The sequence below is a fragment of the Eufriesea mexicana genome, unplaced genomic scaffold, assembly GCF_001483705.2.
Source record: "Eufriesea mexicana isolate 0111107269 unplaced genomic scaffold, ASM148370v2 scaffold5018, whole genome shotgun sequence".
Taxonomy (NCBI): Eukaryota; Metazoa; Arthropoda; class Insecta; order Hymenoptera; family Apidae; genus Eufriesea; species Eufriesea mexicana.
Genome location: NW_016912973.1, coordinates 677,701 through 689,726, shown reverse-complemented (window position 1 = coordinate 689,726; position 12,026 = coordinate 677,701). Strand labels below are relative to the sequence as shown.

At 44.7% G+C, this 12,026-nt stretch overlaps 1 protein-coding gene across 1 annotated transcript in view; it reads right to left on the bottom strand.

Moving 5' to 3' along the window:
• Positions 1–977: 977 nt before the first annotated feature.
• Eph (Eph receptor tyrosine kinase) overlaps positions 978–12,026 on the bottom strand; it is a 56,222-nt gene continuing 45,173 nt past the window's right edge. The window contains exons 11-15 of the mRNA XM_017906030.1: positions 11,934–11,951; positions 9,934–10,110; positions 9,371–9,840; positions 8,891–9,228; positions 978–3,087 (exon numbers count right to left, since the gene is read on the bottom strand). Coding sequence (XP_017761519.1) covers positions 2,823–3,087; positions 8,891–9,228; positions 9,371–9,840; positions 9,934–10,110; positions 11,934–11,951 — 1,268 coding nt within the window. The 3' untranslated portion in view covers positions 978–2,822. The remainder of the gene's footprint in view (positions 3,088–8,890; positions 9,229–9,370; positions 9,841–9,933; positions 10,111–11,933; positions 11,952–12,026) is intronic.

Sequence of the window (12,026 nt, the reverse complement as noted above, 5' to 3'; positions counted from 1 at the left end):
TGCGTGTATTCACTTATTGCTTCTTAATCGTCGCCATTTTCAGTAGCTTACCCTTCTCTTCCTCCCCTAACAGAGACCACGCGTTTTACCACGCGACGTTCCGTCTCGTTTCATACGGAACGATGCTGGTCGAAACGACAAAAGTCTCCAGGATCTTCCTTCGCATTTTTCGAATGCAAACGGAACGATCTCGTGTAAGATTCTTCTAATCGAGAGGCCCGACGCACCGTTGGATCGACCCAAAAAACGAACATTTCTCCATTTTTCCTTTGCTACGTCGGATCGAACTGTACGCGCGACGAATATCGACTGTTGGGGGACTTTCTCGTCCTTATTACCTGTCGTCCATCGTGGCGTCGAGCCATGTCAACTATATCTCTAGCGTAATTCGTTAAATTAAGAATAAAAATTTCCCGTGGCTCGCCCAACTTGCGCTTGGAAGCGTTCGAGTCGCTCGTCAACCGATAGACTTTGGGCGTCTCCCGGATCGTGGTGTGCCTGGGAAGCAGTCTTTACAATCAGCGAACGTGGATGTAACAAGATACAGACCATCCATCGCGACGAAACAAGCTTTTCTTCCCTCTAACCAACCTAATATCATAGTCGCTACGCGTGCACGCTGGGGTGTGGACGTTGCGTTTGCGATGCGAAACAATTCGAACCACTCGTTGAAAAGTAAATCTACTACTTAGAGGCGATCGCTAACATTCTCTGCTTGTCCGCTTTCGCGTCTCGCGAAACCATACCATGTCGTCGTGTCGTCGCGAAAACCGAGGAGTATCTAGTTTCTAGATAACCACCGTCACGCAAAATTTTTCACTCGTCGTTGCCTCGCGAAATTCACCTGGTCGCGCCTTATACAATCTCGAGCTCGTCTCGAGCCCCTCGTTGCTCTCGTTTCGTTCTTTTCCCATATTATTCTTTTTTTTTTTTTTTTTTTTTTGCTTTTTTCTATTTCTTTTTCTAAATACGCCTTGATATGTTCACGATGTCGAGGGACACGTTTTACGATTTCCTCGGTATATTTGTTCTATTCTTCGAACATTCGTTCGTTGGCCTCACGATCATTCCTGATAAATCTGTCTCGTATCATGCACGATATAATCTATCTCTCTTTTAATACGTATAGATAGGGATCCATTTTTCTTTTTTTTTTTTTCTATGCAATCGACGACCGCGCGATAGCGTGTGCGCCATTCTGCCTCTCTCACGCACATTTTCCCTCGTTCACGCACACTTTCTCTCTGTTCTCGCATTATTGGCACATGTTCCTGCTTCTTTATTCGTTCTTTTTTCCTTTTTATCGACAGGTACCTATACGGATCGCATATACAATACACTTATATAGGTAACGCGAAGGCAAGAATCGTATATCCCTCTTTCTCTTTTAATCTTTGTTTCATCGTCGCATATTAACATCTAGTGTAATTTCGAATGATCTTGCTTTCAGTCTCACCAGTATTAATTACCTGTCGCTCCTTCGATCGTTTCGCAAAAGCGGAGCGGAGCGGCAACGTTTTCATATTTGTATATCTACATGTGTATCCGATGTTGCGTTGTGTAGTGTGTAAATCGTGTGTGTGTTTGTACATCGATTAAGCTTTATTAATAAGAGCTACAAAATATTCGCTGCACGGGACGTAAAATGCGGCGTTAGGCTCGCAATGAAGACACGCTGTCCTCGATTACTTCCTCGATCTATGCTCGTTATTACCTTAAAACATAATATTAGACCACTCGACGAATCTTCGTTTTGGCTTCATACGCCCAATCGTTGTTCGAAGACTTTCGCATAGAACGAGGAAGCCAGGGACAACCTATGGGGTCGTTAATACTTTTAGGCCGTCTATTTGTTCGTGCAATTGGTCTGTACCGTAGACACACTTGAGAGTATTATATTAATCGTTGAAGGACCCGATCACCGTTTGACGTAATGAGTACCGCCGCGTAAGATAAGTTAGGAACACTGTAAAACAAGAATGGCTTCGTTCGTTAACAATGGGTGTTTGGATGGGAAAACAAGAGAGAAAAGTAAAAATCTGGCAAGACGGTTCCTGTGTGTACGTGTGAGCAACGATTCAGTGCGTCAGACAGTCTCGACGGTGAGCAGGGTTAAGAGGTTCGGGGTTTAAGATAGGATAATGCCGTTCGTTGGCTCGTCGCACAAGGTTTTGTACGTGTAAATTTGATACGGCAGTGATTATACAGTGGCAGTTCGATACCTTTCGACGCGATGATCCGCGAGATCAACTGCGCTCGAGAAAGATTTTATAGGAAGAAAAAGACAAAGTCAATGGCCGCGACTCCGTTCATGGAGTTAGCGATCTATCTTTACGTATTGATCCCGTCGCGAGCTTCTTCGATTCGATGCGATTATCGCGCAAAGAAGATTCGCGTTACTTCCGTTAAGCTACATGTTCGATGAGTCGTCTTCTTCCTCCATCTGTCGAGGATGGAGGATGGTACTCGAATAAATCTCGAGTTTTTCTGCGCTATGGAATGTCTGCGATATGCGGTTCCTCGATTCTTGGAGACTGGCGGAGCTCTTTCGGCTCCTCTCAATGCTCGCTCGATCGCTGTTGGCCTTGGTGTTCGCGAAGGAAGGGGTATTTTCTCGAAAGAAAATGTCTATCGCCCTGACTAGGATGATGCCGTTTGAATCGTCTAGTGCCTCGATAGAACTTTAGCCGTAGGGCGATCGACGTGCAAGCTTCTCTAACGAACGATGCGTTTAGTCGATGTGATATATCGAGAGATCAGCGCCGGTCGCAAGGTTAACGCGTGAAATGGTTCTGCGAGAAACGCACCGACCGTGCACGCGATTAAACGAGGAAACCTTGCGAAGTGGCGGACATTTGCGCTCTGAGCGCCGTCACGCTGTTCATGATCTTCTTCTGGTGCCCGACCAACGTCACACCGAGCGCCGTCAACTCTTGAACGGTAACTCGTGCAGCCGCCTCCAAGGTAGTTACTCCGGATCTCTCGAAACTCTCCGCGTACCGTGACATCTTGATGGAAGCCAGCCACTCGCTGACCGAAGTCAGCTGCGTTAAGTCCACCGCGTCCGGCGCCAGTGGATTGGTGCCCCTGTCGGAAATTTCGTATTAGACCACTTTCCATTCGCTCCTTTTCCCTTCATTTTCGAGGGATCGAGGGGGGAACACTATGCGAAACCAAAGACCTGAAAAATTCATTCGAGCCTCTACAGGTCGTTGATTGGATCTAAAGACAGAGCGGAAAAACGCAAGCGCTTCAAAGGAGGACCAGAAATCTGTCGTTTAGTCTCCTTTGCTCGATACGAGATGATGAGAGAAAGAGAGAGAGAGAGAGAGAGAGAGAGAGAGAGAAAGAGGGGGGGGGGGGGGGGGGCGAGAGCACTTCCGTTTTTCCACATCCGAAATGTAAAGAGCAATGGCAAGTTCATTTCGGATTCTATCGTTAAAAGTATCTCTAGTGAGGGGGGATCAGTCGCTTCGATGATCGCGTTTTAACTTTGATTATCGAAACGACTACACACTTGTACACAACCCTAAATTTGTTTACACGAACGGGAGCTATATATCAAGTATATGTACACTAATATCCATTAGTTGGCAAGAACATAGGTACACAAATGTTCCAAGTTTTGTGCTCGCGGAATATTGTACTTATCTTAGCGATTCTATGCGTAAATAATCATTCCCATGTAAAATCAACGTCTACGTTGCGCAGTTGAACGGACGTAAAATACGTTCCGCGAGCAAAGATGAAAATTCGGAACAGACAGGTGACTGGTTAGGGTCAAATAGTGTGTGTACGTATGTATGTGCGCGTGTGTGTTTGTACGTGTAAGTCAGAGTCGAGTTTCGATGGTTTACTACTCGTTTCTAGGAGAAGTTATTCCATTGGTGTCATTTACTTAATAGACTTTTACGGACGGATTTACGGGTAGATACGGTATAAAACGGATCTTAGAGAGGGGTCGGTAAAATATCTTTATGTACACTTTGACCGAGGCTCGATAACTTTTCACGACCGCGCCTGAATTCTTTACACGATTCGCATCGTATCGACCTGCTCACGGTAGACGATGCGAGAAGCAAACATTCGCTGTAAATTCGCGGAAGGTGTGAATGAAAGACGGTAAAAGTAAAGAGTACACAGGCGAGACGGTGAAAATTCGAGCCTTCGTGGGTCCGTTGCTAGTGATGGTGATCGATGGTGACATGACAGTGAGAGTTGCTAATGGCGGTAATGACAGTACTATGACGGTGTGATTACGTTGACGATATACAGACAAAGTTGAGAGATCAGCTGGACGTATTACGTAGATGTGAATGGATAATGGTGCGTATGAAGCAAGCAGTGCGATACGAACTAATAGGGTACAAGCAGAGCAAATGCTGTCTACGTGGCAGCAATACTCATATGGTGATTGGAACGAAGCGTATGGAGCAAGAAGGGACAAGCAACGTTCGCGCGTTGCCTAGATTTTGATCGAGGCATCTCGAGGGGAGGAAAAATTTTGTCTCGCCTTATTGCTCCACGCTAGCTTCGTACTTTCTTTATTTTTTTGGTCGACTGAAAGCTGTTCTTGATTTTTTACCTTTTCCTCAAATGCACGTTGGAGGATGTCGACGAGGCGGGTGGGGGGGGGGGGGGAGCACCCCTTTCCCTGATTCTGACAATTGTTAGCATTTGTTAGTGCGATGGAGGTCACACACTTTTGGCGTGTGCTTGCGTGTGCCTGTATGTATGGTGCCTGTGTGTGTGTGTCTCTGTGTATCGCATACATTTTCTCATCTCATTTGCCCTGATTTCTCTCGAGTGTGTGGTATGTTTGTGCAAGTGTGATCATGTGCTTGTGCGAAGCTCGTTTATCGCGATTGTCGGCGTAAACTCTAAGGTAATTAGCGCGCATCGATTCGATTTCCGCGGCCGTAACGCATCTAAGTTGATTGTCCGTTTTGATTCTCGTCTCTCGTGACGGATCGATCGGAGAAGAAAATCGTTGCCGAATCCGTCACTTGGAAGGAGCGTCGCAAGCCTGATCCTTCTCTCGTTCCGTTCGATCATTTTTCCTGTAATGGTGTGTCGCGACGCATTCCTCTATGATCGACTTACTGAGATTTTTTGCTATAACGTATAGGTGCTACACGTGTGGTCGCGAATCGATTGCCTGGTGTGAAAACAGCCTGGCATAATCGCGTACGGTTCCTCTGTACGGTTTTCCGACTTTTCTTCCGATTCAAGTAGAAAAATACTATTCTAATCTGGTCGAATGGTAGTTCGCACGATTAAATGCTAATAAGTCTTTGCAGTTTTGTTGCAGTAGAGAGGTGACGTTAATAAATACTATATCGATAAATATATATGTATATATATATATATCCGCTTTTTATAATATATATGTGTACGTATACTCGTGTGAGATATATATATACATTACGTATATCAAGAATTAGAAAAACATCTGAAAGACTATGACAACGCGTCTCGCGATTAAAACCCTCCGTCATCCTAAGCTTGGAGCTTAAGTTCATTCTATATTGCTATTCGTTGGTTCGATTCGTCCTCTATAAATTCTCATCGTCTCTACGAAAAAACTGGAGTGTACACACGCATCATATAATTAGAGCAACCTTCTCATAAAATTTTCCATTTAAATCCCTTTAACTAGAACCATAAATATTCTCTATATGACTCCTACGTGGCAGCAAAGATCGATAAAATTTACCGCGACTGGCACTCGCTCGAACATTAGAATAAAAAACACTTTGCACTTTAAATAACTATATATATATATATAAATATACATAAATATAAGTATATATATATATAATTAATCGTATAATTGGAAACCGTGAAAAACTTTTCTCTACGACGACTAATTCGCTACCGTTTCACGTACATCTAAATATCCTTGCAACGGAATCGATCGACGACCTAAATTTTATTCGACGAGAGTGCGATTCCCTAGAGAAACGCACGTGAAAACGATCTACCGCGATTATTCCGTTCAAGGAGAAAATGACCCTGCGAAATTTGATCGTGCGACGTTAGGCCAAAACGGCACGTACGAAATTATTTCCTCGCCGTACGTCGACGGACGGGAAAAACTAGATATACCAGCCCGTCAACAAGACGAGACGCGCAAAAAGTTTAATCTCCGTTTCTACAGAAATTACGATACGGATAGAAACGAAGACGAGAGATTCTTCACCTTGCTAAATCTTTGAAATCTTGCTCCGACTTCTCGCACAGTTCGTTTCGTCCGAGACGAAACAACGACCGCGTTCAAATGTTCGACATTAGATGGAAAGTACTACGAGGAAAAAATTGAACGTAAAGAATCCTTTGTTAACTAGTCTGATTAATTGGTGGTCGAATCAGCGAATCAGTTCTTGGAAGCCTATCGTCTATCTACGGGGGGGCTCGTTCGGTATCTAGACGAGCGAAAACGAGTAGAGATTTTGCGAGAAATCTCTTGGTTCCTAAACGTTCCTAGACGTACCTAGACTCTCGTGAAAGTATGAAAGGACAGCGGGAAGCACTTGTCTCGGAAATAGAAAAACGATCGATTCGCCGATTAACTAAAGTGTGTGAACGGGACCCAATTGGGGTAGGTAAGCGGTGGCTGTTGTGGCAATGCGTGTGTCGCTGCGTGTGTGTGATAGTGTAAGCTACGGCCGGCTCCTGGTGGCATTACTGGAACGGCAATCGTCGACTGGGCTTGATGGGCCTGATGGCCGACTACGTCTACGAACGGACCCGTTGTCGCGGCTGGAATCGCAGCGGTCGCTGCCGCGGCCTGTGCGGCAGCCGCGTGGCTTGTGACATAGTACGGATTGTGTGCAGGTGGCCTCACGCTGTTGTTGTAGTTGTTGAGTTGTAGTTGGTGGTAGATGGTAGTTGTCGCAGTTGCGTTGGGTTGCAGTTCGTAGTCGGGTACCAAAGACACCACAAAACCAAAACCACAAAGAATTAGCCCAGAAAAAAAGGGACGTCGTCGGCAAGAGAAACTGAAATTTTCTTGGACAGGATGGAAATGTAAGCGGTTGATCGATCGACGTCGAAGCGAACAAAAACGAGCAGCTGTTGATCGTCGACAGTCGATGGATCGTTCGTCGGTTAAGACGAGGAGGAGGAAGGAAGGTAACGCCAAGGGCCCGTTCCACTTGGCCGGAAACGTTTTCAGCGGCGTTTGGCAGCGAAATAGCGAAATCGAGGATAATCGATTCGTCCCGCGACGCGATCTTTCAATGGATCGAACGATTTCGCGATACATCGCCGTTACGATGCTAGTTCCTTTTTCGTCGGATTGAGAGAAAAATTTCGCGGCTTTTTCCTTGTGTACGCTCCTCGTAACACAGACATCTTCTTCGTATTCTTCATTAACGATCGTCCAGCGATAAAGTGGAACGGGACGTCCGACTCTCGAGTATCGCGTTTGATCTCGCCTTTGTTCGCCTTTTTTTGTGTTTCGTGGTGGAAATAAGTGGAGGTAAGAGGACGAGGGTTTAAAGGCTCCAGGATTACAGAAACGATAAGCGCTAAAGCGATAAAAGCTCTCTGAAAGCCACCGCAGTACGATGCGCACTTTTCGCCGTTCTCTTGAAACGCGAACGAAATATTATTCCGCGGAAATGATCGCGTTGAGACTTTCGTCCATAAATTAATTTTCCTCCCAACAAGTAATACGAAACAGAAACGGAATGTAGCAGTAGATCTTTTTGCACGTTCCAAAGGAAATTAAGCCGTTTTAATTAAGAGCAGAATTACGTGCGCAAAGCCACTTGTTATATCGTTGCAAACTTTCGAACGACATTTTCTCGCGCGTCGGACGTTCCCCTTAACGAGATTACTACTCGTCGAGATTCATTGAAAATATGTGCTGTAAACAAGAAAAATCCAACTGAAATTTTTGTTTCGCGCATTTTCTACGTCGTTTTCGCGTGCATCGTCCTTCGCGTAATCGCGTTATTTCGCGGTATTTCCTTTCTTTTAATTTACCGTTGTTCAATTTCAGAGAGAACGAGATGCGAGGAAGCGGAGGCGTTGTACACAAATTAATTTTGACGACTTCGAGCTACGGGAAACATAACGGAAAAAAAGAAAAATAAAATGCCAAAAAAAAAAAAAAAAAAAAAAAAAAAAAAAAAAAAAAAAAAAAAAAAAAAAAAAAAAAAAGAAAGAAAAAAAACGACAGAAACCAATAAGTAGCTTTGAAAAGAAAACGTCAGAAGTCACGAACTAAAAAGTGCGAAAAAGATCCAGTCCAGTACTATATGCCCGGTTCCAGTAATGCCAATCAGGTCGAGGTATCGACGACGCCTCGAGTACAGACGTGCACACGAATCTCTCTGTCGGGTATAGACACACACACATCGTTACTATTCCTGGACGGCCAATATTCATCGTTTATGCGTAACATCCTATTACGAATGAGCAACAACATCAAAGCCCAGTCTAATAGCGTACGTGAAGAGCGCAGAGCGTGTGAGCTTCTTATAGTATTTAGCGAGAGAACGGAAAAAACCTTTGGCTGTCGAGAGAAATTAATTTATGGACACGAAGTGTGGTTCGCATAGCATGCGGCATGATTCGTGTTAAGAGATGATGAAGGAACAATTCGGTGATGCAGGCTCCCGGATACTAAACGCGTTCCCAAAGTATCTAGTATCGCGTCAGATCATCGTTTCTCTGGAGCCTACCGAATTGTTCGTACGATGAAAGCAACGATATGATAGGTTTGCACTGTTCGTACTACGTTAGTCCGAAACACGAGTTTTCTCGGTACTTCTCCTTCCGAATAATGTCTCGATAGATCGAAAACGCGAATGATAGCGCGCCAGTGAGATACGCGAACCGCGGGAAGACTCGAACGCGAGGAAAGAATGAAAACGTTTACCTGTTCTGGGCGATTTTCCTCAACGTGTCCGGGCTTCGTATCAGCTTGTCCAAGGTTTGAGTGAGATTGGCGAAGGTAGGACGATGGGTTCGTTCCTTTTGCCAGCAATCGAGCATCAGCTGATAGATCGCCTCCGGGCAATCCATCGGAGCTGGAAGCCTGTATCCTTTCTCGATCGACTTTATCACATCCTGATTAGACCAGTTCCAATACGGTCTCTCGCCGTAGGACATCACTTCCCAACAAACGATGCCCATGCTCCATACGTCGGAAGCGCTGGTAAACTTTCGGAACGCTATCGCTTCCGGAGCTGTCCATCGCACCGGGATCTTTCCACCCTTTTTGCCGGAGTAAACAGTCTTTCAAGATTCGATATTTGAAAGTTTTTGGTTCGTGCGATGAGACCGCGTCTCGCCATTCAAAACGAGCAATACGAGGAAAAAAACTCAAAAATTCGCCATCTGCGAGCTGATTACTTACCCTAGTCGTGTACGCTCCTTCCGTGGCGCTCTCGATCTCACGGCTTAAACCGAAATCGGCAATCTTGCAGACGAGAGCAGCGTTCACGAGTACGTTCCTCGCCGCGAGATCTCGGTGCACGTAATTCATCTCGGCAAGATATTGCATGCCGCTCGCGATACCGCGAAGCATGCCTACCAACTGAAGCACCTGGAACTTGCCATCGTTCGCACGCAGGAAAGTGTCCAGGCTACCGTTCTCCATGAACTCCGTGATGATCATCACCGGATTACTCTTGGTCACTACACCTTGCAGGAATATCACGTTCGGATGTTCGAACTGACCCATGATCGAGGCTTCGGTCAGAAAGTCGTTACGAGCCTTGTCCGCGGAGCCTGGTTTCAAAGTCTTGATCGCGACATCGATCTCCGTTCGACCATCGGGCGGTAGTTTTAATTTTCCGCGGCAAACGTCGCCGAATTCTCCACCACCTGTCGATCAACGAGAAACAAGGAAGAATTAGATCGCGATAAAGGTTATCGTTACCGGGTTCAAGCTGACGATGAGAAACGCGAATATCGTACCTATGATAGCCTCTATCGTAATGTATCCCGCGTCGATCTCTCGGGCGAATTCTCGCACGGCTTGATTCGGATCCTCGTAGGTGTGAGGATCGACGTAACTCCTTGCACCTCCACCACCGGCACCTCCTGCACTCGCGGCGGCGACTCCCACTGCAGGTGTGAACAGCGGCGTGGTCACTGCAACGTCACCAAAACAGAGTTCATTATATTAACACGAGGGCCGGTGTGTTAAATTTTAACGGAATCTCGGAGCGCGAGAATAGCAACATTCGCTCCGTGACTGTCAACCGTATCATCCCGTGAAAACACTCACACACCCTTCCTCTTTTAAACGAGATTTGGAATATTCAATGTAATGAAAGAGAACGCAATTAAGAAAGCTGAGCCGTAAATTCATAGTACTACAGCTTTCTAGCCTTGTTTCAAAATATTTGTTCTTTGGAAAAACGTTCTCTCTAACTAGCTTAAAAAATGGTTTGAAACTATCAAAGAAAGGAGAAGCGAAATCATTTACTAATTTCACTATGTATAGAAAGATCTAAGACGAGATAAAAAAAAAAAAAAAAAAAAGAAAATAAAACGAAACGGAGGAAAAAAAAGAGAAAAAAAAATAATAAAATATACATAACAAAAATGGAAAGATCGCGCGTTGTCTAAATTTCATGCTAGCGTAGAAATTCTCGCATGCCTAATACGCCAAATGATCTCAATTACGATGCATCAGATTGAATGACGTTAGTCGTAGTACGGAGCGCAGAGGATGCTCTGGTCGAATCGAATTACTTCGTCGCCTGTTAATTTACATCCGTGAATACATCTGCGACGGCTCGCTACTCTGTGAGCTAAATTAATTCGAGTTCCACCGAAACATCCAGTATTTCTCGCACGTCGACGCACAAAACGTTATACAGGCGGTCGGAAAAGATCGGTGACTGGCTGAAAAAATGGAACGATGCAAAAGATACGAGAACACGATGCAATGGCAACGTTCAGAAAAGTAAAGAAATCTCATGCTTCCTTTTCGTGCTTTTTATCTACGTAAAATTTAAGGGAACGGTGAAGAGAGATCGAAAGAACGAGAGAAAAAGACAGAGAGAGAGAGAGAGAGAGAGAGAGAGAGAGAGAGAGAGAGAGCGAGAAGTGAAAGAATAAAAAGTGAATAGAGACGAAAAGGGAAAGAACGGATCGTGGTACGAGCGAAAATAAGAAAAGGGTAATGTGTTGTGTTCCAGTTTAAGCGAGTGTAGGTTGTCAAGAATCTGTCGATCAAAGAGTGTCGTTCGCGTTTTCTTCGTATCGAACAATTTCGAACGTGTTTTATTGGGACTGATTAAGGACTTACGCGAGGACTTGCTCTTGTTGTTGGTGTGGGTTGTCACAATCGGTGAACTGTCCATTTTGCAGTGCACTGTGAACAACACAACAACCAACACACTAATTGACAAACAGCAAACAAAAAGAAGCGGAGGGTGTTCGATGAACAAGTTTTAATGACGCGAAGCGAGTAGAGACAACGACTTGAAAAAAGTTTGAAAAAAAAAAAAAAGGGAACGCGTTTGACTGGTTTCCTCGGACTCCGTGCAGCTTTTGTCTTCGCCTCCTGCGATAACTTCACGTATGAATTGATATAAAAAAAAAAAAAAAAAAAGAAAAAAAACGAAAACAAAAGGGAAAGAAAAATAAATCATGAAACATACCGAAAATCAAACAAATGCAGTGCCAACGATAACACACTATAACAACATTCGCATGCAGAACGTAGATACACTGAATGACGCAAGCACAAAGCACGTAAACGCACATCTTTCGAGCGTACTTTTGTACACGTCAAAGCTGATACGCGCATCTGTTTGAGAGAAAAACGACCAGAAAGATGGTGCGTGTCCGTGCGTAAAAAATTTGGAACGCGTCAAAGAGATGCATGTATAAGGGGGTGCAAAAGTAACTACGCAAAACCGAGTTCCTAGAAAAAAAAACTTGAGGTGTTGGAGAAGACTTACTGTAGGTCACAACTAGTCCTGTAGTAGCAGGCGATTGTGTACATTGTTTCATTGGGTTTTTTCATGGATTTTTCATGGAGGCAGGTTCGATAG